Source organism: Heliangelus exortis, chromosome 11 (genome assembly GCF_036169615.1).
Source record: "Heliangelus exortis chromosome 11, bHelExo1.hap1, whole genome shotgun sequence".
Lineage (NCBI taxonomy): Eukaryota > Metazoa > Chordata > Aves > Apodiformes > Trochilidae > Heliangelus > Heliangelus exortis.
The window spans coordinates 623,601-648,652 of record NC_092432.1 but is presented as its reverse complement, the minus strand read 5'-3'; the positions used below and the strand labels follow the sequence as shown (position 1 = coordinate 648,652).

General features: G+C 48.0%; 2 protein-coding genes and 1 long non-coding RNA gene across 6 annotated transcripts in view; 1 reads left to right on the top strand and 2 right to left on the bottom strand.

Annotated features, from left to right (window-relative positions):
* The window catches only part of CTDSPL2 (CTD small phosphatase like 2), a 32,638-nt gene extending 26,353 nt beyond the window's left edge, over positions 1–6,285 (bottom strand). The window contains exon 1 of the mRNA XM_071754065.1: positions 6,136–6,285. The gene's annotated coding sequence lies outside the window, so the exon portion shown is untranslated. The remainder of the gene's footprint in view (positions 1–6,135) is intronic.
* A 2,477-nt stretch (positions 6,286–8,762) lies between these two features.
* On the top strand, positions 8,763–17,334 carry LOC139800697 (uncharacterized). The gene is made up of 3 exons (XR_011727879.1): positions 8,763–10,437; positions 10,483–12,873; positions 12,953–17,334. It is a non-coding gene; the product is annotated as an uncharacterized lncRNA (long non-coding RNA).
* GOLM2 (golgi membrane protein 2) overlaps positions 16,342–25,052 on the bottom strand; it is a 21,860-nt gene continuing 13,149 nt past the window's right edge. The window contains exons 9-10 of one of the 4 annotated variants that reach the window (XR_011727878.1): positions 19,941–21,660; positions 16,342–19,736 (exon numbers count right to left, since the gene is read on the bottom strand). Coding sequence is in view for 3 of the 4 variants with exons in the window: in XM_071754068.1 (XP_071610169.1) it covers positions 17,500–17,573; positions 21,493–21,660 (242 nt within the window). In the remaining variant the exon portion in view is untranslated. Of the gene's footprint in view, positions 19,737–19,940; positions 21,661–22,806; positions 24,133–25,052 lie in introns of those variants that run through there. The other 3 variants (XM_071754068.1, XM_071754069.1, XM_071754070.1) reach the window with 3 other exon arrangements.

Here is a 25,052-nt window from a genome sequence, read left to right as displayed (position 1 = left end):
AGTCCTAAAGCAACACAAAACTAAGAAACTCTAAATCCAGAAATCCCAGTTAGGAAAGTCACTTTAGCTACATTCGAGTCTTCAGAAGTTTCTTTCAAATCTACATTTTCATGAACATAAACAAAAGTATCAAGATTCTCTAACTTTCTTTTCCTCTTTAATATTCCCCAGTTCTGTCCTGATAAGAAAAGGAAACATGCTTTTCCAAGCACGTTTAAATTGATTTAATTAAAACTGCTTGGTCTTCACAAGAGTTTAAGGTGTCAAATAAACTGAGCTAGGTAATTCAATCAAATATGGTATATTTAAATCTAGTATACACAAAGCCCTTAAGTACCTTTAATGTTCTTGGAGGTATTTCTATTAATAATAAATTACCTCCTTTGTTTCTTGTATACTTTTTTCCTCCTCTGAAAACAAACCTCAGAACTTCACACTCTGCTCCTTCAGCAAACCCAGAAAACTGTTGCCCATGGAACTACTGCTACCTGGCTTCCTCTGATCCTCACTATTTATTTCTTAACTCATGACAGAGCTTCTGAGGCTCGAGCAGAGACTCAGCACAAACAGCCCTGGGTCACCCTTAGCCACCTTTTCGACAGAGCAGGAAGCCAGGGACAGGATTTATCTCCCTGCCAGGTGATGGATTGCAGGCAGGTGATGAGGCACCACACCACAGCCCAAAGGCATTACTTCATATAAAAGGAAGCCTGCTGCACCTCAATGAGCTCCCCCAGGATAGTAAAATGAGAGAAGTTCCTGAGAAAGGGAGAAAAGAAGCGACTCGGGGAGCCTTATCTCCTGTGAAAAGGGGACTGGAAAACGAGGTGAGGACAAAGGAAACTACAGAACCTGGCTGTTACCTTGCAGCCACTCCTGCCTGGAACAGTGAGTGCTTCAAACACATCCCCTGTGAGATGCAAACTGCAGAAGAGCAAGCCCAGAGAAAACTGCACTGGATGAAGCAGCATCCCAGACATGAGGTAAGAAATAAATACACCTGTACATGAGAGCCCTGGCTCCAGCCCCTGGATATGAAGCAGATCCTGAGTCCCCTTGAAGCTCTGTCTAGACTAGAGAAATCTGTGTCTAAACCAGAAGCTTTGCCAGTGCAATATTACCTGTTAGAAAATGTGAAGGGAAGGGGGAAATGCTCCTTTTCCCATGGAGTGAGCACAACTGGAGTAACAAACCTCCTGGTGAGTGCTCGTGCAGCTGGTGCTGGCAAAAGGAACCTCTTTGTGCAGGGGTTTGAGCACTAACCAGCCTGGTATTGCTGTGCCAGTGAAGTCCTTGTGGTAGAGGCTAATCCTGGGATTGAATTACCTACCTTCCTCTAATTAGCACCTCCTAAAATATAGGGTGAACCAAAGCAATCAAGTTTTAGAGTGGCCTGAAGTAAACTGTGGTATGATTTAGGCTGAATCAGTGTCACTAAAGCTGAACTGCTTGGAACAACTGCTCTGATTTGATCTGAGTTGCTGTTAATTTATTAACTGAAATTAGCTATTCCCAAACACAGCCTAAATAAGGGCAGGTTCCTTTCCCTTCACAGGAGGGTTCAAGTATGCTAATACACCCCCCAGCATCACCTGCCTGGCCCTACTCTGCTGATAATGGCACTCCTGCTGGGTTGCCACTGCATGTGTTTATATATATAAAATAAAGTTATTTATTTACAGGTAAATTCTAATCCAAATGTTTACAGCCTCATATCTTTTTTTTCTCCTCCTAACACTTGGTATATTGGCAGTGAATAGCAGGATGTATTTTTTAGCATAGCCCTGCTTTAAGCACTCATAGCTTATTTTCCAGATGCTGTGGAGTTAACAGCTCCTTTTAGTCAAACCTATTTTCATCATAACGTTGCACTTAAAAGTTTCACTGCTACAATAAATATTACAAATTCCAAACTTAAGGTGTTTTATGCCTTCTAACTAGATTCCTCACCCAACAAGAAGAAATCCTGAATTCAGACAGGAGTGAGGACTGTTCAGGGTAACTTCCATTTCCATCATCTCTTTATCTGCAGCCCTGGCACCCACATCATCAGTGGACAGAGACTCCTCATCAGACCTAATGCAGCAGGGAGGTGCTGCCTAAATGTTGGTTCTGGGCTATTTTTAGCTGGATGCATAGAAATCTGATTGATGGGGCTGGACTCTCAGAAAACTTTCCCCACAGGGAGCTGTGTTTTTGATGTCACCATGCAGCAGAGATCAATGTGGCTGCTGAGTTCATCCTGTCCTGCACGTTTCTTCCCCTGGCTTTGGCATCACTCAGGTACCACCCCAGCAGCTGGGGCAGCACACGGGGCAGATCACACATCAGACACTGCTGGCAAAGCTGGAAATGCACCTCGGGCTGGTGCTCAGCTCCTGTCCTGGCAAGTGTTTCCCTCAGATTATGAGGCACAAGGACAGAACTCCTTACTTCCCATAGCTAGGAGGATCTTTTAAGTAATTACTGAAACTGATCTGAGTGAGAAGTAATCTGTTTAGAAAAAGTGAAGACTGCCAACTGGGAAGCTACTATCCAGCCTCAAACTGGTTGCTTTAGAGGTGGATGATTTCACACTTTATTTGTTCAAGAGCTATTGAAAATGTCTTCACCTGTGAATGTAAAATATTTATTTTTCTAAAATACTAAATGATGGCCATCTAGGCAACTCAACATGCACACAACATGGTAGATTGCTTTTCAAGTATCTCACTGTATGAGTTTCTCCTCCAAGCAATCAGGAGAGAGACACTGCACTGAACTAGCACTGCACTTGAGCAAATTAACCTGTGTTTAAAGTACTCTATAGGGCCCAACACTGCTCACAGCCCCACTAGGCAGCTCCTCTTTTAACAAGCTGGTGAAGAGCTTACTGCTCCCTTACAAGATCAGAGCAGAATGACTCAATTTAAACAGTCTGCCCCCTAAAAATCCTAATCCATTACAAATTTGATTAATCAACCATGCATTCATGGGGTGTATTTACATTTTCTGAAGACTTAACTGGGATGCATAAACACCAAATGAACTCTTCATACACAATAGATGAAAAACAACCTTCCATTTAAAATTTACAAGAGTTGGGTGCCAACACTTTGGTGGCAATCTAAGCTGCCAGCCAGTGCAGGAATGTCATCCAGACTTAGTCCTGTACTTTCAGGGCCAATAAGAATAAGATCTGTCATCTCTGGTCCATTCCCAGGAATGACTCAGAAAGGCACTTCTGGAGAAGCAAGCTCCTGAGAATGGATGGAATAAGGATGGAGGGGGTGGCCAGGGGGTAACAGAGCCCTTAAACCTGAGAGAATCCTAACAGTCCTGTGCTGACATTATCAAAGTCCAAAACCTACACACCTAGGAACTGGCTCCCCCGGGACACCAGGTGACAACACATGGAGGGGGAAGAACTTGGGCAGGGCTTGAACAGGGAAAAGCTGCAAACCATAAACTGTAAAAGTCAATTTCAGAATTCTACAGTCACAGTGGCTTCAGCTCTGATCTTGAAATTATCATGATGATGTTCTGGAACTTCCAGTCACTCCTTCAAAAGGGTAAGAAGTCTCAAGCTCCTGTCAAGAGCATACATGTGTCTAGAAATGCACATTAATTTCAAATTTCTGCCAAATTCCAGTTCAACTTGGTGCATCCCACTTGTACAGACTCACAGAATGGTTGAGGTTGGAAGGGAAGTCTGGAGATCATCTTGCCCAACTCCCCTGCTCAAGCTTTTCTTGGAAGCTCTTGCCAGAATAGTTCTGTTTGACTTTCAGTAACGGTTTTTACAAAAAAATGTCAGAGTACTCCAAGTTATTACTCTGCTTACACCCAAGAAAAAGTTTCTTCCATGGGGATGAAATATTTGCATAGAAAACTGTCAGGAGACAGACCATGATTCTTAAAGTTTTCTCCAAACACTGTTTATGTTGGTGTCAACTTCAGCAGCATTACAAGTGATCAAAGAAAATAAAAACAAATATAGTATGGAAAAACTCTGTAAGATGAAGATTAAGTTTCATTTTGAATGCAGTAGACTTATATTTTTTTTAACTGCTTAATGCTGTTCAGCCTGCAACAGTGTCAGGTCAGTGTGCTGAGGAATCAGCCCAGTGGCAGGAAGTTCCCATCACTTGCAGTGGAAGCTTCAAGATGGAAAATTATCTTTAACTTATGAAAATGCAGCACAGCTGCAGCATACGTGGAATGTTTACATCTTCAGAAAAATTACCTAGCTGTCCCATTAAATCCCTGGGACAGACCGACAAGAGCATTTGTTCTTTCATGAAAGAACTTTCTTAAATGAAACAGGAATGTCAGCTTTAGTGCCTGCTCCACTGACTGGAAAGGGATCAAGTCTAAACTCAGCTCCACACAGTGTTTTCCGGGGAAAAGTGGAGAATGTTTTATGGAATTTAAGTTGGGATTTGGCTTGCATCCTAGATCATGTATCTTGTTATGAAAACTGCTGAAGCACTTTTAAGTGGGCAAGCCACAAGTGTCCTTGGAGCTATCCAGTCAACTGGAAGTCACACAGGCAAAACCTCCTGAAGTAGAAAAGCTTGAAATTGGAAGGGGGGTGAGGGAGGGGCAAATAATCTTAGAAGTCTATCTGTTATACAGAACTGTTTGCTTGTGCCTACAGCATGAAGTAGTTACAACTTGTTTTCTGCTATTGTCACAGATCCAATACATTACTCTAGCTAAATCATAATCTCTTCCTGCCTCAGTTCATCCATGTGTAAACCTGGTTCGCTAACTCTTACCTTAATGTGTCATGGGGCTTAATTAATAACACTTAGGTCTTTTAAGCCCTCTACAAACATTAACTACTTCTTGTAACAACTCTCTGAGGTATTATTATCCCCATTTTACTGATGGAGAAATGGCAAAAGAGGCTGTGACTTGCCCAAGGCAACAGAATAATAGTTGTACTTAGGGATCCTCTTCGTGGGCTACTGTATTGTAACAGTGGAAACTTATCAAGACAGGCAAAGTCAATAATTACAAGATCAAAATTACTTTCAAGAGTGCACAACAAGCAGCTGGAAGGCCGCAAAAAAACCCTCCCAAACCCAACAGGCTTGGGATCAGAACAAGTGCTACAAATCACCGCAGAGAAAGAAACACCCAGGGCAGCTCCAGGCTGGAGCCCCCCAGAGCAGCCCCCAGGAAACAGTGAGGGCTGTCCTGGGGTCTGCTCCTCAGTGCCCTCAGATCGAGCAACAGGCTTGCTCGGGACTCCTCAGTACGACAGCAGATAATCAATGTGGCATGCAACGTGCTCACGGTGCTGACAGGGACCGCCGGTACCGGGCTGAGGTGGCGGTGGTCCTGCCCCTTACCGGCCGGTCCATCCCGGCCGCCTTCTCCCACAAGTGACAGCGGACAAAGTTGGTGTTATTCCCCCCTGACATCCCTTCCTCCGACCCGGATCCGTGCCCGGGCAGCCCGCGGCGCCGCGCCGGAGCCCGGCATCCTCCGGGGAGGCAGCGGGGCGGCAGCCCCCCGCCCGTGCCCCCTTCCCGGGCCGGTGACAGCCGCGTCCAGCGCTGCCGCTCGGGCGGCACCAGCCAGCAACAGGCACGTCCTGCGCGCTGCTCCGCGGGAACCGGCGCCGGGCATGGCCCGACCGAGGGAGCCGGGGCCGGGATGCAGCCCCGCCGAGCTACGCCCCCTGAGCGGCCCGGCCCGGGACGCGCCCCCGCAACCCCCCCCGGAGCGGGACGGGACGGGCGGGACGGGACAGGACGGGGGGCGGCGGGCGGAGGAGCCTCACGGCAGGCCTCGGCCTAGAGGGGGAGGCGGGGGGTGTCAGCGCGGGGGTGACAGCCGCACCGCCCGCTCCCCCGGGGCCGGGGGGGTGGCCCGGGAGGGCTGCGCCCCGGGTCCGTGCCGGCGGGGGCTGGGTGGCCTCCGCGGGCGGCGAGGGGAGGTGAGCGGGGAGGGACGCGGTGTCTCCGCAGGCAGCGGGGCGCGGAACCCGAGGGGCGGGCGGGCGGGGACGCGGGGCGCAGGGGCCCGCGGCGGGGCAGGGCCTGAGGGGAGGCTCCCGCCGGTCACTCCGGAGCGGCCACCCCTCGCTTTCCCACCTGATCCCGGGCTGGGACCCCGCGCCGCCTCAGCCGCCGCGTCAGTTACCTGCGGGTGCGGGGTGCCGGGGAGGCGGGCCCCCGGTGTCCGGGTCCCCCGCTGCCGGGCCGGGCCGGGCCGGGCCGGGGCGGGCGGGCGGGCGCCGCTGTGTTTACACCGCCAGCGGGGCTCCGCGCTCCGCAGCCGCTCAGCAGCCAGTCGCCATTTCCCGCCTACCGACCTGCTACACCGCACGGAGGGACCCGGATGGGGAGAGGGGCCGCCGCGCAGGCGCAGCCCGGCCGGGGGAGGGGGGCCTGGGGACGGCGGCGCCGGGGCAGGCCGGGAAGAAGGGAAGCCGGGGCCTGGCGCGGGGAGCGGCGCCCCGAGGCGGCGGGGCCGGCGGGAGGGCCGAGAGCCGCGGGACGCGGCGCGGGTGCGGGAGAGGGCCCGGACGCCTCTTCCCCGGGCCGGGAGCCGCCGCCGCCGCCAAGGGCGGGAGGCTGCGCCTGAGGCGCCGCGGCCGAGAGTGCCCCAACGCGGAGGAGGCAGCGGCCGCTTCGCTCTCTTGGCGCCGGGCCGGGCCGGGCCGCCGCGCCCTGAGGTGAGGTGAGGGGTGAGCGGTGCGGAGCGGTGCGGGGAGGGGGCGCGCGGGCGGTGCGGGGTCCCGCGGGGCCTGAGGGGAGGGGGCGCGAGCTGCGGGGGGAGGCGCGGGCGGCCGCGGTCCCACCGGGGCCTGAGGGGCGGGGGAGCTGCAGGGCGCTGCCTCCCGGGACGGACCGGACCGAACCGAACCGAACCGGACTGCACTGCTGCGGGCCCGGGGAGCAGCAGGGCAGGGGTGAGCGGGCCGGGGCCGGGGCCGGCTTGGTTCTCCCCGGAGGAGGCGGCCGCGGCGGGGAGGACCTCGCCCGTTGTGCCCGGGCGCTGCTCCGGGAAGCGGCTCCGGGCCGGGGGAGGCTGCGGCAGGGAGGAAGGGATGGAAGGGAGCGTTTCCCGGCGTGTTCCCGCTTTGCCCCGGGAAGGGTCGGGAGGGGGCTCGGAGCCCCGGGGGAGGCTGAGGCTGCCCCTGCCCGAGCGGCTTCGCTCCCGTTCTGGCTGCGGGGAAATGTCCCCCGGTCCGGTCCGGTCCCCGGGGCCCAGGCGGCTGCTGGCTCCCGGCGGGAGGGAGGGGGAGAGGGAGAGAGCTCCTGGTTCTGGCCGAGCTGCCCGGGTTTGGGTTCAGGCAGCTTTTCCAAAGCACGGGGCAGTGCTGGGGCTGTGGTTTGAGTTGCTGTTTCAAGGCGCCCGTGTAGTGTAGTGTCAAGATTTATTCCCACTTTCTCTTTTTTTTTTTTGTTTTGTTTTAGGCAGACTCTTTCGGTGTGAAATGTCGAGGATGCTGCATGCCTTAGTATTTGAGTGATGGAGCAGCTTGTTCGTCTCACACACTGAAGGGTAAAAGGATACAGTGAGGTTAGGTTTGTGATTTGCATTCTACTGAACTTGAATTTCTAATTTTTCTTTCCTTTGATGATCGCTTGTATCCACCAAGCTTTTCAAACAGAAGTCCTCAGTTCTCAGGCTGACACATGTTAGGATCCTAGGATAACTTCTCAAGTTATTGCTGAAAATCAAATATTTTTGCAAAAGTAGCTCGAGTCCTTCAATACAGCAGAAGGCAGCGACCCACACAGGTATTGTGTGTTTATTTTTTCTAGTACCTATTGACTGCCCTCTTAGCTTTTAAACCTGGGTTATATTAAAAAAAGTCCCAGCTCTACTCACTTAAAACATTTATTAGCTTGTTAAATAGAACCACATCTGCTGCTGGGAAGCTGAGATTTGGTTTAGAATTCTATCACAGGACTCTGTTAATCTTTAGCAGAAGGCATTATAAAGCTAATTTTACTATAGCTTCTCAAGAAAGGAGGCAATAAAAAGGCAGTGGAAGCTGTAGTCCTCATTCAGAACAGGTAGCTTTTTTGTTTTGGAGCATTAAAGTATTTCTGAGCACACTCATTAACCATAGCACTTGAATATTTTTTGTATGATCAGCTGTGAAAAAGGTTAGCTTGGACATGTTAAAACTTCATTAAGATTGTTTGTCAGTCCATTAAGAGGAACTAGTATGGCAAGATAACTTTGTGATGTCTCATAGTACAAGCCCAAAAGGGCATTCACTGATACTTGGAAAGTGGGAGTTTTGAAAAATGGTAGGTGGAAATAGTTCTGCAAACCATGTAATTAGCATGGAAGGAGCTGCCAGCGGAAATCATTCAGCAGGATTCAAAGCAAGCAGATATTTGTGTGAACACCAAAACAGTCCTCTGCCTTTGTAATGAAAGCCAAAAAAACATTTAGAAGAGATTAAAGCATATGACTCAGGGTTTAAACTGATCTTAATGGGAATGAGAACTGCACTTTTCTGTGTTACAGAATATTAAAAAGTGTATTCCACAGTGGTGGGTGCTCTCCTCAAACTGCCTGGTTCTGTGTCAGGGAGAGGGTTCTGGACCATCTGGGTCTTGAGTTCTGTCTGCCCCATGTGGGGTGGGAATGTGTAAAATCATAGTGCTGGTTGAAGGCAAAAGTTGTAGGGTCCACCTGCTGTGAGCAGGATGGGTTCCATCAGGAGCTGTGCCTGGGTGTAAAATGTAAAAATGCTCCAGAATGCAGTGTCTGCCTGCACAGACAGGGAGCCTTAGAAGCTCTGTGCATTGGGCTCAAAGAAGAGGCTCCTCTACTGGCAGTGGTAGGGTTTTTTTTTCCCTAACAGTGGATTTTGGGCCCTCTGTCAGACTGAGGTATTCTAGGTGTGTGTTTCGTTTACTTTACAGAGCAACTGAAGGAGAAAAAACCTGTGTAGCTGCCAGCATGTTGCACAGTCTTTGAATGTTATACTCTGAATGTTATTTTGAAAGGCCATTCTTCATCATCTGTGGTATCTGGCCAAGTCTTCTTTTCTTTTTTCTTTTTGCTGACCCATCAGCTCTGTGTTTGTATGCTTTAGAGTGACTTCCCTGTTTGTTGTAGAGATTAAGTACTGGTGAGTCCACCAGCTCCTGTGGGAAGCTGTTTGAAGTCCCTGCAGTCAGGGGCTGCATTTTGTTTCAGGTTTAACTTCCAGCTTTGCATCCATCACTGCTCAGCGTGACTCAGAAGTCAGGCACTGCTGGAGTTCCTCTTTCATGTGTCAGGACACATGTGTAGGGATCAGGTAATCCCTCAGAATTCTGTTTCCTAAGATTATCTCTTAACCCTCACCTTGAGGGCTTTGCTTGGGGAAAGGGTTTGATTCCCTGGGGGATTTGGGGAGAATTCCTGGGAGTTCTTGCCAGCCTTCAGCATCCTTCTTGCAGGTACCCCTTGGCACTCTGAGGACAGCAGCTCCATCTTCTGTGTTTTGCCAAGGTGGATGCAACTCTGGCCAGACTGAGAGTTGTATAAACAGAATGATTGTTGCTGGGGGTTATATTTTCACCTCCAGGTTTGGGAAGTTAAACTGAGGAGTATCCATATTATCAATCCCACTGTGGCTCCACAGATGAGGTTGATGTAGACTCAATTAGAATTCTAGACTCAACTGGAATTAGAATTAGAGAGTATCATGGTTTCTGTGTTGGCAGGAAGTTATTCTGCAAATACCACACCCCTCCTCCTGGCTGGCTTGGAAACTCTGCTGCATTCTAGTAATGGGTACATCTGCCCCCAGTTGTTTGTTTGGGCTTTTTTCTCTTTTATTTAAACCAGTGCTTTACTAGAGAAATGCAGTCTCCTCAGTCCTGGAGTCAGCTGCTGCAGAGCACTGTGCTGTTTCTCCACAGTGATACAGGGCACCCAATCTCACATTTTCTAGTTTGTTGTAGCAAGATTTGTGCTCCCATGAAATACTCTGGTCTGTCTCCTCACAGAAGGCAGTTAATATATCCAGGTATGCTAACTTTTAAGTTCAGGGTGTTTCCTGGAATAAAGGTTGCAGCTGACAGCTGGATTTGCAGCATGGTGAAGTTCTCCATGGTGCAGATAGAGCAGCAAGTTACCAAATACACAATTTCTTCAGAGGCTGCTGGTGAACACTGAAATTAATTCCACCTCAAAAACCTTGCTTCAAGTAAAACAGCATTTTCCAGTCCAGCTTTTCTCCAATATGCAATCAAAATAGTGGTATTAAATATATTGATAGAGAAAAACCTTTTACACAGCCCATTACACATTTCTGCACCTTGGGAACTGGTAAGAACATTCTGACAGCTGCAGATGAGTTTTGATTCACTGTTCTGAGGACGTGCAGCCAGTGCTGGTAATGCACACTGTGCTGTGAGCAAGCCTGCTGATGATTTTATTGCTGCTACCTGAGAAACACAGTTTTAGGGCCATAAAATGCCAGGAGTTCAAACAAAATTTGGGCTTTTCTTGTGGCAGGTGGAAGCTGAGGAAGTCTCTTGGGGTCCATGCAGTTCTTTAGTGGCTGTAGGGTAGTTGGGATGGAGGGAACTTGTTCTCCAGGCACCAGGAGTGGGCAAATCCATGAGTCTGAAGTGAGTGCAGAACAGACCTGGTCACTGGGTGTGCCATGAAGTGGCCAAGGCTCCCCTTCCCCATCCAGGGCTTGTCCTCTGGCAGAACATAAATTGAACTGGGGGGGCAAGGGGATTTAATGCAGCATTTTATAACTGAGCTTTCAGAAATTGTTTGAGCAGAGGGTCTGCTGCATGTATGAACTGGAGCTGAAGGGCATGGCAAGGTCTGTAAATTCTGGTCAGCCCTGTATGTTTCCCAGGCAAATCATGCTGTGATTCACCAGAAACATGTAATGTTCTATTGCAAAATCCTTGCTTTACAAGAGAGCTGTTGTTCTGCAGGCCTTGGGCTCCTCACTGTTTATGATTTTATCTCTATGAAAATGTAAAATGATAACATTTAATAAAACACATTCACCATTAGTTGGTTAGTATCTGTTTTCAATTTGTCACTTCAGTCCTTGGAGTATTGTAATCAGAATGCTTTTTGTGGCTGTTAGGCTTCTGAAAAATGTGGTTACTTTTAGTTTCATAGAGAGCAGTTTTTCACCTTTTGGTGAGATGCTCCCCCAGGTTAGTTTGGTTTTCCTGATGCTCAAACTACCATGGGTTCATCAGTTGGGTCTTAGCTTTTGTGGGATGTGTGTAACTTTGGGAAAGCTTTGGCAAGGCTTTGGCTGAGGACCTGCAGCACTGGGCAGTGGGGACCAACTGGGATAACTGGAGTTATTTCTGTGGCTGTTCAGTGGAGGTGCCCACCTTTCTCAGACCTGTTGAAACCAACCTTCAGCCTCGGCAGCAAAGTCTTCAGCTTATTGTTAATTGTTTTCCTTCCACTTGTTGCTACAGAGGGACTTGGAATTGATGTAGTCAGGGCTATACTGAGGTTTTGCCCACCAAGGAGGATGAAGACACCTCTGGCTCCACACTTACTGGGTTTGAAGAGTGAATGAAATCATCCTAGGAGGAAATGAGTTTCCTCTCCATCCCTTTCTTGGGAGGAAGGAAGGGAAAGGAACATTGAAGTATGGATGAGGGGAGGGAGGAAAATAAAAGTGGCAGGGAGAACATTAATCGAATTCTGTTTGGGTTTGTTTTTATTTTTTCTGCTCTTCAGCAAGCTGAACTTTTACCAGCTTCACATTTCATGTATGTCTCCGAGGTGTAAGGGAGTGCTCATCTTTTACACTGAAACAAACATTTATTCTCTGATTTTTTACCAGTGTAATTGATTGGAGCTGTCTGTAATGGAGTAACAGTTGCATAAGCTTTGGAAGTTCATATCCCATTTGTATGCTAATGTCTCTTCAAGTCAGATTTCTCTTCAGGGCTGGGCATAAAAACAAAGTACTGCAATCACTTGCTGATCAGAAATTACTTAGGAATATGCATTTTCCCATTTTAACCTTGGGCAGAATATTTTTGGCATCACAGCATTCATTTACATGGACTTGTGAGTGCTCTTAAGGTACAGCCTTTATAATTAGGTTTTTTTTTTTTTAAGTTTGGTCAGTTATGCAGAGGGTACAGGTGTTCTGTTCTCTTTAATTTTGCGTTTGAAATCTTTAGGAAATTGGACAACCGTAGTAATTTCCTTGGTCTTTGATATGGTATCAGCTCTTGGTCTTTGAGGAATTCAGTATTTTCCTCAATGTCCTCACACAAGTCGTTATATGGTAATTAGTTTATATCTGTACAGTGCTTTGAAGCTATAAAGTTGTGACTAATTAAAAAATGGGGAGAGATGACTGTGTGTAAGTGGGTGCAGACAGTTCAACACATTCAGAGGGATTCTTCCTTTTGGAAGGACCTTGCTGTCACAGTCTGCAGTTTATTTTTAATTACCCCATTATTCTGCTGCATACCAAAACCTGGGCTTTGCATCTTGTCCCTGAAGGAGGAGCAGGTCCAGGTCCTGGTCCAGTTCTCTGCCCTGTGTCCAGCTGGCACCAAACCTTGCTCCACCCGGGTGCCAGGGGGAGCTGCTGCTTATTTAACCCCGCAGCTTTCAGTAATTTTGGGGATAACCAGCAGTGTTTCTGAGCTCCAGTTTCACCCCCCCTGAAGCTTCGTGGTCAGCCTGGAGGTGCTGACTCTGCTTCCTGGGATCTGGTGCTACCTGGAGTTGCTGTCCTTGGCTTCTGAACTGCCAGGAGAGAGAGATTGGGGGGGGGTTCAGTGAGATGGAGCCCTCCCCAGCAGCTGGGTGTGTGTGTTGGGGGGTCAGTGCCTCTCTGATAATGGGGTTCAGTGTGTTGGGGGGTCAGTACCTCTCTGATATGGGGTTCAGTGTGTTGGGGGGTCAGTACCTCTCTGATATGGGGTTCAATGTGTTGGGGGGTCAGTGCCTCTCTGCTTTGGGGTTCAGTGTGTTGGGGGATCAGTGTGTTGGGGGGGTCAGTGCCTCTCTGCTGGCAGCTCCCTGCTGCACACCCATGTGAGGGGATCACAAACTGGGACCACCAAAGTCATCTGAATAAAGCAAGATCCAGGGGGGCCAGTCCCTCCCTCCTCACCTCCTGTGAAGCAGGAGCCCCTCACAAACTCCATGGAAAACAGGGGGGGAGTAGAATCCCCCTTTGGAGGAGCCTCTTCCTTCCCATGAGGTGTGGGATTAGGATCCCAGAGCAGAGACCCCTGAGTGCTGCCAGTCCCAGAGTTGTGCAGACACCAGCTCAGGGCTGGGGGGTGCCTCCTCCTCTCCAGAAAACCAGGTGTCCATTGGATTGCAACTTTCAACACGATTTGGATTAGCAGATTGAAAAATGAAGTGTATTAATCAAGTCTTTGGGTTAGTAAAACTTGTGCAATGTTACCACGTGTTGCAAAATGGTTTGGGTAATTGGGGCTGTGCTGGAGTCACTGCTAGCCCTGACAGGGATTCAGATGTTGTTGCAATTACTTAAAATGAATGCACAAGGAAAATTTACCATTTTAGGATGTTCCTTATGTTTCAGAAGCATTTTTTGTAGGTACTCAGTGAGTATCAATAGTGTATCCTTCCTGTGTACTTAATCACAGCTCTAAAGGTTTGAAAAAAATGACTGTCAAGACCCAGCCCAAGACAATGTGTTCTCGTGGCCAATTTCCTAAGTTTTCTGTAAGATTATTAACAGATGAGATCCTGCATGCTCAGGAACAGTCTCTCTCTCACCCAGATGAGGTACCAGAAGAGGAGGGAAAAGTGCACAGCTTACAAAGCCAGATGCCTATGACCTCTCTTTCTAACAATTCATGGTTCTGAAATTGGGCCCAAAATGTTTTATCTTTTGCTGTTTAATGTTTTCATAAAACACCAATTTCTGTACCTTTTGCCAGATAAGATTTCCAAGCTTTACTTTATTTTTTAAGCTATTTTAATTTTCATCCCCAAGGTCTCCAGCAAAGCTGAAGACACAACAAAGGGGGAGCAGTTAATTCTGCTGCTGGGAGTTCTGGCTGAGGGACAACTCTGGTGTCCTCAGCCCTGCTGCCCTCCAGCTCATCTGAGGGTGTGGGGGTGATGAGAATTTGGAGGCAGAAAGGAATCAAGGATTATCAGCAAGTGTCCTTTTAACTCCAAATGTACTGTGTTTTTTTCAACATTGTAAAATTTAAATGTTTTTCACTTTTCAAAATCGGTGGTCTCTGAGAAAAAGTGCTTTTTCCTTTTGATCTCAAGTCAGTAGGGAACCCTTTTTTTCAAGAAATGTAGTTAACCCTATTTTAGTGTTTGCAGGGTTGTGTGAGGGTGGGGCTGCTACTCCTTAACAAGTAAATGCAGGGAAAAGAATTATCAGAAATAATTCTAGAAGAAAATGGAATAACTGAAGTAATTTTAGTTTCCTGGTACAGTCAAAATGAAGTAGGCTCCATCCCTTTGTTTGTTTTTTTTTCTTGTTTTTCTTCAGTTTGAAGAATGGTATCAAAATTCAGCTACCATGGCTTCTAGAGGCTGGTGTGCCTGGCTGGCTGAAGCCATCCCTGGCAAGCAGCTCTGCTCTGAGTTTTGGGTTCAGAAGTGGCATTTCCAGGCTGGGGTGAGCAGCAGCTGCTCCTCTTCACCCCACACAGACTCCTCACCAGCACCAGCACTGCAGGGTGAAGCTCTGATTAAAAGGGTGCATGAAACCTGGGTGAAAAGATGGGAGAGGGTTTGTTGGTCCTCTGAGCAGCTTCTTGTTCAAGAGACAACTCCATAAATGTGTTGCCATGAAAATTATTTATAACATGAGCCTTAAAATAAGAACAGGGTGAGCTGTGTGCTGCTTCAGCTGCCTGGATGGGTTGTTTAACAAGGCCTGGGCTGGGCTGTCAGTTCCAGAGGCTTTGTTTGATTTTTCTTGTAAACCAGTTCCACCAAATGTGCCAGCCAGTTTTTATTTGAAAGTCTAGCTGGTGGTTTCAGGGAAGCAGATGTTTAAGTAGCTCGCTGGCTCTGAAATATGTCAACGTTTTGTATGCTGCTATTGCCATGGAAACAGGCATTGGCTCAGCAGAGCTGGCATAGGGATTTTAGAATTACATCTTAAAAAACAAAATCAAGATAGGTTAGTCATTTGTACCCATAAACACCAACAGTGCTGCTGAACACAACCCTTCTTTGAGTCTGCTCAAAGCCAGCAGGCCAGTGACAAGGATTTTAAATTCATGGCTTTCAAGAGTGAGCTCATTTTTGTTTGATGGAACTTTATTAGAAAAACATGCATGGATTGCAGTTTGTTCAGCCAGTCCCAGTTTTATCACTCCTTTCCTCCACCTTCCTCAGCAGAGGTGAAATCCCTGTTGGGTGGGAACTGCAGATTTCAGCCAGCAGACAAACTGCACTTGTTAAAAAAATATAAAGTGGCTCATGAAACACTAAACTGGCAGCTTGAGAGTTGGTCATCTCCAGCAGCTGGGTGAGGGCAGCCCAGGGACTGCTGGGGTGAGGAGGAGGAGGAAGGCACTGAGCAGGGGGACCTAAAAGGGGCAGGGGAGGAAGCAGCAGGAGCCAGGTGTCTGTGAGAAGGGAGAGGGCTCAGGAAAGGGCTGTGGTGAAGCCACCTCCAAACACAAACAAAAAGGCAAGGAGCATTGCTCTAAAAACACTGGCACTTCGCCAAAAGAACACAGATTTTTTTTATTTTTTTTTTTTTTTCTGAAGTGGAATTCGTTTGACAGAACAATTCCCCTTAGAAATAAAATTCTTTAAACATTGGATCACTAAATAATGAGGGCAAAGTGCTTAGTGACCTAAATTGGATTCCTTAAAAGGATACCCACTAAGATCAAACTGAGACTTTCCCAAAACACAGGGGCAGAAGAAGAGGCAAAGCCTCCAGCTCAGACACAGAGTTTGCTGCCCGAGGCTCTGGGCTCCTCAGACACTTGGCTGGTGTGACAGCTTGGCAAGCTGCTGTGTCCAAAGACCTCACCTACATTCACCTAAAGAAGAAAAAAAAAAAAAAAGCCAGAAACCTCCTTACTTTAAACAACTTTAATTTATTAGAACCCATAATGGTTGCTTTCATTAGAAGAATCAAGCTAACACCTAATTCGGGGTGAAATTACATCTTAAGACAAACAAAAAAATTGCTTAAATACAGTATTTACTGCAGACTGCTATTCTTAGAATCCTGGTACAAGTTTATAGTCATGGTGTGGTATTAGTATGGTATCTAATTCTGAGCAGGTTCAGCATTTTCCTTTCAACTGGGAGCCCACTGCACCGTGCAAAAGGCTCTGCCCCTGCCTGCCTCCCAGGAAGATGCAATCAGAAGCTCAACTCAAACAAAAAAAACCTTGAGCTGCATTGTCAGAACCCGAAATCTTTATTTCTTGTATCTTTAAGACTGATTCGAAGAAGAACCCTGTGGCAAAAATAATAAAATAAAATTGTATGAGCACTGGAGTTTGTGTAGAAGGCTCAGGGAAGTAGCACTGAGCAAACCTCGACTGTTACTGCAAATTGGAACCTGAGTACAGAGAGAAAGTACAATCACCCATGTCCTAGGCCCTACAGTAGCCCTTGGGAGAAGCAGGCTGGCTTAATCACCTTCATTTCCACTGCTGCAGATCAACAGAATGATTCCCATAAAATCCAGAAAGTGCTTAAACACAGAATACAAAAAGGATTTGAACTTACAAAGCTTCCAATGCAGAGACCCCACGTGTGGGAGGTGGCAGATGCTCAGACCCTGGGTCAGGGCTCTCCCTTCCTGGGGCTTCATGTTGACTTGGCTGCTTCTCTTTAGCACACACAAAGCCTCCCTACAAGCTGGGCTGAATTATTTATATTACCTTTTCAAACAAGCTGTTAGTTACACAATTTTTTTCAGGAAGTTTTGGGTTATTCAGTCCGACTGCCACCGACTTCCAGCTGGAGCTCCAGGGCTGTGAGGATGAAGGTGTTGGTTGCTTCCCCAGACTGTCACAGCCTTTTCCTCAGTGCCAGCAGGCAAGGAGCAGGTTTTCAAACATTGAGTTTTCATCTCTGACTGAGAGCTCACCTGGAACCTGGGAAGCAGGGGAGGAGGGGAACAGGAGTGCTCTTTGCTCCCAGGGGCAGCGCTGTAGAAAAGGAGTCCTTTGGCTGTAGTTGTTTCCACAGTGTGTTTGTCACATCAGATACAAACTGTACAAGTTCTCCAGTTTACAAAGTTTGCTAATTGCAGAAACAATCCAGCCTGTATTTATAACACTGGTTTTAAATGTAAAGATTGTTACAGATCAGGTACAGTCTAAGCAGTTGGCTCAATGTAACAACAAAACCGTGGCTTTAATACAGTTTGCAATAGTACAACTATGTACATATGTACAGAACTGTTGCCTTCTGTTCCTCTGCTGACTGGGAGTCGACTCATCACTTGTAATTATCAGCTTCCTTTAAAGCAAGAAAGACTGAAGTAAAAATGGTTCAGTTTTGCAGCACTTCAAGTTCCTCAGCTCTCTCCTCATCCCTCTTCCAGCCTTACAGAACACCCTCACTGACGTGTGCCTTCCCATAATCAGTAAGGTCATTTTGGAGATCTCTTTCGTCATCATCTGCAAATTAAAACACTTTGGATCAACCCTGATGTGGTGCTGCTGACACACACAGCACCCACCCCCCCTCCCCAGCACCCATCTGCTCCATTCCACTCCTCTGCTGCTGGGAATCCAAGCACCAGGGAAAACACAGAACACACAGGTCCAGCTGTCCCTGGAAGATCTGGGACCTCACAGCTTTGTTGTATTTCAGAGATCTATTGAGTTAAGAGATTCCAGAACTGGTTAACTCACTGCTCCAATTTTAAGAGTTTTCCTTTAAAGCTTTCAAACTCCTCCACTAAAACCCAGCCACAAAGTCAGCACTTCAGAAAGTGACACTGCTGTTTTTTAACCCATTCTGGAGTTGATACACTCCCAAGATTTGCACAGGTTGGGTACTTCACAGCTAAGGTAAAAATCCTTCCACCTGCCTCTGAGGTTTGGAAGATGCTCCCTTCCACACCAGAGTGGCACAGCACCTTTCTCAGGAATGGTTTTCCTCATGCTGGAGGAATGTTTTTGCTGTTTTTCCATACCACTGCCTGTGTCTGACACCTGAGGGTAACATCTGAGGAGACACTCAAAACCCTAAAAAGTGGCTCTCAGCCCTTTCCACCCTTTTCTCAGTGGAAATCCATGTTTTCTGTCAGAACTGCTGCAGGATCAGCAGCAAGTTCACCCCTGCTACTCCTCTGTCCCAGCTGCCTGGGGCTCAGTCTGACGATGGATTTACAGCCTTGTCCTTGCATGGGAGAATAAAGAAGATTCCTCTCCTCTTCCAGGACAATTACTGTCTCTCTCCACCACTCTACTCCATCCTACTTCTTGACTTCTACTCCTCAGGTTTTGGTTTTGAGCCTCACAAAGAATCATAATGTTAAAAATCCCAAAAACATCCACCACAAAAATACACTTTTTTTTTTCCAAGTCATCTTTATAATACTCTGCATTCTGCCTGCCATAATTCAGCTTTCTCCTGTGTGGGTCCTCATCCTTCTTCCCTCGAGGAGTGAGAAAGCCCTAAAACTTCCATTTGTGTCAGTTACTGAGCTCTGAACACTTTAGGTGCAGAAATTATAATTATTCCTCAGCCTGCATGCCAGGAGGGTGCCCAACAAGACCTCCTCCCAGCAGCACCAGGCTGAGGTTTGTGTCCCCATGCTTTGCTTGGGTAAAAAACTACCAAAACAGCATGTGGGTAGCACTTGATTTATATATATATAATCCTCCACTACCCAGCCACCACAAAAAAAAAAACATATTAGTAGAAGCCAACAGCTTTTTAAATATCACCCTGCCTTGCAGCAGGTGGAGGGCTGAAGGAATGCCAGGCTGGATGCTGCCATTCACGTGAGCACACCTCCCAGACTTGGGTATTTTCCTCTGGTAATTTCAATCTCCAGCCCACACATTTCCAGTGGCAACAGAAAAACCCTGCTTAATTAAATGGCTTTGTTTGCACATGCCACATGCTTTGTTCTAACCTCACGCAAAACCACGTGATGTTTTTCTAATAGTTTTTAGACAGAATTTCAGGTTTTTTTCCCCCTCCCTAAACAATTATGACCACACTAGCAGCAACCCCCACAATTCCACCCTCTCCTACCCTGCAAACAAACGAGTCCAAGGACTAAAGGCTGCTGGCAGCACCCCTTGCTGTGCCGTTTGGCTTGGATCAAATCAAAGGAGGAAACAGCACAACAAAGGGCTTGGGAAATGAAGTCTGAGGTAGTAACATACACTGCTCAGGCTATTCCTCATGGAAAGGCTTCCACAAGCCCCTCTTTAATCTTTGCTATCAGATGCTAAATCCATGATGTCTGCACACCTACACAGGGGAGCTGAGAAGAAGAAAGATTTTTCCCAAGTCCAGATTTAAAGCCAGGAACTGAGAGGCAGCACATCCAAAAGGCAAACAGCTCTATGAGCCACTTGCAGTTCCAGCCCTTGATTTTTCCAAGTACCCCTTGCACTGCAAGCTACACGACCACAATTTCTATGCTTTTAAACAATTGCCCACTCCATCACACCCACCCTACCCTCCTGTCAGAGGCACACAGGGATGCTGTGGTACTGGGTACCAGTTACAGCACTCCCCATCCCAACCCTTGCTGCTGAGATCCAGGAGCTTCCCCTGCAGAGGCCACCAGAGCAATGGATCCATCCCAGCACCAGGAGCTGAGGATCCATCCACCAGAGCAATGGATCCATCCCAGCACCAGGAGCTGAGGATCCATCCACCAGAGCAATGGATCCATCCCAGCACCAGGAGCTGAGGATCCATCCACCAGAGCAATGGATCCATCCCAGCACCAGGAGCTGAGGATCCATCCACCACAGCAATGGATCCATCCCAGCACCAGGAGCTGAGGATCCATCCACCAGAGGATCCACCCCAGCACCAGGAGCTGGGGCACAGCAAGAGCTGCACGGGCAGCCCAGCTCCTGCCACCCCCCTGCCTCTGGGGAAAGAGGAGCCCAAGCCCTGAGGGAAAGGGCAGGAGGGAGCAGGGATGCAGGAACAGCTTCCTGGCCTTGGTTAAAACTTGGGGAATTGCATTCTGGCATCCAGCTCAGGAACTGTACAGAGGAGCCCAGCATCAGCCCAGTGCTTACTGAGGGGAACTGGAGTAAAACCATGGAAAACCCAACCAGCTGCCAGGGTCTGCAGCCCACAGACACAGACATGCAGCACACACCATGCTCCCCTTGGCATTACAAGCTCATAACCATGAGAAGCACATCTCCTGCAGCCACAGCTCTGCATCCTTCTGCACCTTCACTTGGCAGCCAGCTCATGCAAGCAAACTGCAACCCAGTGACCCCCCCACCCAGAGCAACAGTCCTTAGAAATCTGGAGTGACTGCAACCCACTGCTGCAGCTTTCAGCTGAAAAGTGTAACAAACCAGGCCACGTCTTCTGGAGCAGCAGCAGAGTTCTCAGTTTTATCAGTACATTAATTAAGTGCTCAGGGTTCAGAGCTGCACTTTTTCTTTTGCTTGTTCATGAGTTTCAAACTATCAGCCTGGCCAAAAACTGCTTACACCACATAGCCAGATGCATGCCCACAGAAATCAGCTGCCTTTGATCAGCTTTTCCCATTAATTACACTGGCATACCAATTAAATACATGTCTGAAAAACTACCAGCTAAAGAACTTGCATTGTGAGGATCAAAACCAAGGTGTCTGCAGAACTCCCATCAGAGCTGGGCTCCCACCCTACCCCACCTTTATTTTGCACTTTCTTTAACACTCCCCATGTTGATGTAAACATTTTCAGCCTGCAGCCATGCAACCTTCCACAAAACATCACCAGGCATCCAGCTGGGGACTCAGAGGCATGGCAGGCAAGCAATGGAGAGGTGGTGATGGACTGAGCTGCATGCAGAGCACCAGGGGTGGACGTGCAGGAGCGGGGATTAGGTGAGCACCAGATCAATGAGTTGGAGTTGGGTTAGCAAGGAAAACCAGGAGCCTGTTGAATCTGTGTAGGATGCATAAAAAACACACTTAGAGCTGCTCACTGAGACCTCACTGGGTGCCACTGCCAGGCAGGTGTGACAAAAGCAGCAGTCAAACAAAAAAAAAGACCAACTATGCTTCTGTATTTGGAAACTGCCTCAGGAGCAGCAAAGATCACCCCCAAAACAGCCAGGTACCAGACTGGGGATTTTCAGACAAAACTATTTCTGACATTTAAGTGTCTGGAATCCCCTAGCAGGAACTGTACACAGACTGAAATAAGGAACCAGATCCTCTCACTGAACACAACAAACAGAGAGGAAGACCAAATTTTAAAGCCTGCCTGAAGCTCCTGGGTTCTGCATTAGAACTTGGTGATCAGCTGAAACCAGGGAAGCTTTACACAAATTCAACAAGTGAGCTCAGCATGGATTTGATTGCAATGGGATGGAGACAAGGCCCAAGCTCACCTTGGACGTCTTCTTCTCCACCATCACCATCCTCTTCCTCATTGTAAGCCAGCTCAGCCTGTTTGTCTGCCTCGTACTCACCCACGTTCCCATCATCCCCATTATAATCTGCCAGCTTAGAGCCCTGCTGGGGATCAGCAGGGGATTCATTCTCATCAAAGAACCGGCCTGCGGAGAGCCAAAGGATTAAGTCAGAAGCAGAGGGGAAAGGAACAGGAGGATTCTCCAGGAAAGCAGAGGGAGGGGAAGGCAGTGGGGGCTTGGTAGGAGTCCCAGCTGGAGGAGAAAGGGGGAGCAGGGAGAGGGCAGGGGGAGAACAAGGTTTATGTGCACAAAGGACACAAAGCTTGGTCACCCAGCACCTCGTGAAAGCTGGGTTAGAAACATCACCCTCTGGAGAAGAGAGCAAGAGTAAGCATCCAAACAGAGCTCTGGCCTTGGATCACCTACAAACACTAAGAAAAGTTTTCAGTCTCAAAATGGTGATGGGCACACAGTAGAAGTTATTTTTCACAGAGATTTTTCCCCACACCATGGAGCAATCTGTTGCTGCTCTGTCTGCTGAGTCTGCACCCTCTGCCAGGGGGAAACCAAGCACCAGGCTGCCTCCCATCTCCGAGCTGATTGCTTTAACCAACTCATTTGCCTTTTCACTCTGCTTCCCTGCTCAGCTTCAGCAGTTTTCAAAATGTTCCAAATTCAGTGTTTTTGTCTCCCTGAGAAGAATTAAGAATAGTCCCAGATCCTGAAACAATGCTGAAGAAAACTGAGAATCAGCTGAAGCAACTCAAGTCAGCCAAGCACAGAGTGAAGGATGAATGGGGGGTGTCCAGCTCTGAGCTGGTGGTTAATGGGACACAAGGAGATCTCTCCAAGTCCAACAGAGCTCAGTCTGCTTGCCCACTGCTTAAAGAACCCCACAGTGAGGCTGCAGAGGCTGGAGGGACTATGGATACATGAAAAAAACAGGATTAAAGTGCAATAGAATTCCTGCAGGCTGGAAACAGACTGAGGAAAGAGTCTGCCAAGGCAGCTGGGAAGGGACCTGCAGTGGAAGCAATTAAACACAGAAGAAAAACTGGAGAACATGATTTCAGTGTTAGGATTAAAAAGGAGGCTGGGGTTAAAAAGGATGGATGTAAAAATGAAATGAATACAACAAAACTAATCATATGTGGCAATATATAAAAATCAGGACAGAGTAACAGTGCAGGTAGGGAAGAAAAGCAGCAGAATCACATCCAGTGCAGCTCAAATGTACAGAAACACAAGTTCCAGTTATTCTCAGAAAATAAGCAAAAGGAAACCGTGATCTGTTTGGAAATTGGAAGTTTAATACATTATTCATTCTCTGTTCATGTCTGAGTGATCCTTGCTGTTATTGTTTGCATTTCTGGACACCTCATTGATATAGAACTGTACAACTGGCACATGTTAAATATAAAACAAGCCATGGAAAAACAACTGAATGCTCTTAACATAGGGCAAACCCAAGCCTGAAGATATGCTGGAAATACTGTGGCAAAGAAATTTAAGCTGACAGAAGGTTAAAATATGCCAAAGGCCCAGGGAAGCACAGCATGCCCCCAGGGACCTGAAGCTGAGGTGAGCAGCCCAGCCCAGGGGCAGCTGCTCTGTCTCTACAGGGGATTCCTTCTGCTTTGAGCACTTGGGGTTCAGCTCAGGGAAGGGGGGAAAGGCTGAGCCTGAGCACACAGACATTTCCCAGCAGTGGTTCTGGGCTGGGTGGGTGCTGACAGCAACTCCCCTGCCCGTGCAGGCAGAGCCAGGGGTACAAAAGGCTCAGGCAGCATCTGGCTTCTCACCCATCACTGGGAGGACACCAGGACACCAACACCAGGCACAGACTGGTGTGGGGACACCCAACCCTCAGACAAACACCACAGGAGCTGCCAGCAATGCACCAGCTGCATTCTGAATCAGACAAGATCTGGGATCTCCCCAAGCAGGAGCCCATGTCCATGATGCAGGCACAGGGGGATGTGCTCTCCTCAAGCCCCAGGGGGATGTCACCATGCCAGAACCTGCAGGTAACATCTCCTGAGATGATTTCTGAAGAGACCCTGGGGCATTGCTCAAAGCTGGGTCCCTGAGCAGTGATGGTTCCTGGCTCAGCCCAGGGGCTGCTGCTGCTGCTGCTGAGTGACCCAGAGCCCAGGCAGGGAGCTGCAGTGACACCTGGGGATGGATCCATCACCAAGGGACCTCACAGAGCAGAACTGGGAAGCAAATCTCCTACAAACCTGGGTTAGCCATTTCCAGAGGTGCTGAAGGCTCTCCCTCACTGCATCACCACAACACACAATCCAAGTTATTCCAAATACAAAGAAGCAAAGAGAAAAGGCAAAGTCAAACCCGTGAGGATGCCTGAGGTGCCCCCTCAGAGCTGTGAGGGAGATGTTCCCCCTACATCACTGCCCTGCCAGACCCCACCACTGAACCCTGAGGCTCTGCCAGCTCAGTGACAAGTGCAGGATCCTCAAGAAACTCCTTTGATAAACCAAAGAGTCCCTCACACCTCAGGACACAGCCTGCACAGGCTGCCTGTCAGCCTGGAATGCACCTCTCTCCTCTTCATCCGTGGGCACTGTTAAAGCAACTGCAGCCTTCCATAAAGAGCTGTTTGTAAAACAAACCCAAAACCAAACAGTAAATTCATGTTCATTCCTTACCTCTTCAACCCTGGTCTTTCTAGAGCTTTTTCCTCCCCATACTAAATCCTAATTTTTTAATTATTTTTTTTTAACTCTGCAGAATTCCTTCTGGCATCCCATCATCTCTCTCTGATATTCAGAGCCTGAGGATGGCCTCACAAGCTGTAGGTAAAACAGAGTTAATGACTCCAGCTTCCTATCTGACATTCCTGTTAACACACCCCAGAAGAACAACCTCACTTCCAAGGTGTGACCAATCCCCTGTGCTGACCCCATCACCTCTGAACTGCTCAGCTGCTCTTGGCACTGACTCTGAGCCTGTCAGTCCCCACTCTTAATGGCAAACTGCTGTTATGTTTATGGATGTTCCCCTGGCTGAACCCACATCTCACTCACTGCTGATCTCCCAGCACTCTGCCAAGCAAAGGAAGCATCTTTGTTATCCAAATACAACTGGCAGCAATACCTGTGCTGGGAATATCCTTTTCTGACTGTTGTGCACCCACCCAATACAATTCATTCCTTGCCTACAATGAAGCTGTATCCCTGTTTTTGCTGCTTGCCTGCCTACTTTCCAGACCTTATCACTTGGACACAATCTGGTCCTGGAAAATCCACATTAACCACTTGTCATATGGTATTCAAGCTGATTAACAGGTTTTTTTCCTGCAGTTTCTCCAAGATTCTATATGGTTCTAGACCATGAAGAGAAACTGCAGCAGTCACTCTAATGAAGCAAACTTCCCAAACTAAACCTTTATGACAAAAATGAATCCATAGTTTCACAGTCCTGAGCCTGACCTGAGCTTTCAGAATTCTTCCCACTGACCCCTAAACCCAATTCCTTATGCTATTTCAACAAAACTGCTCTTCCTGTACCATTGC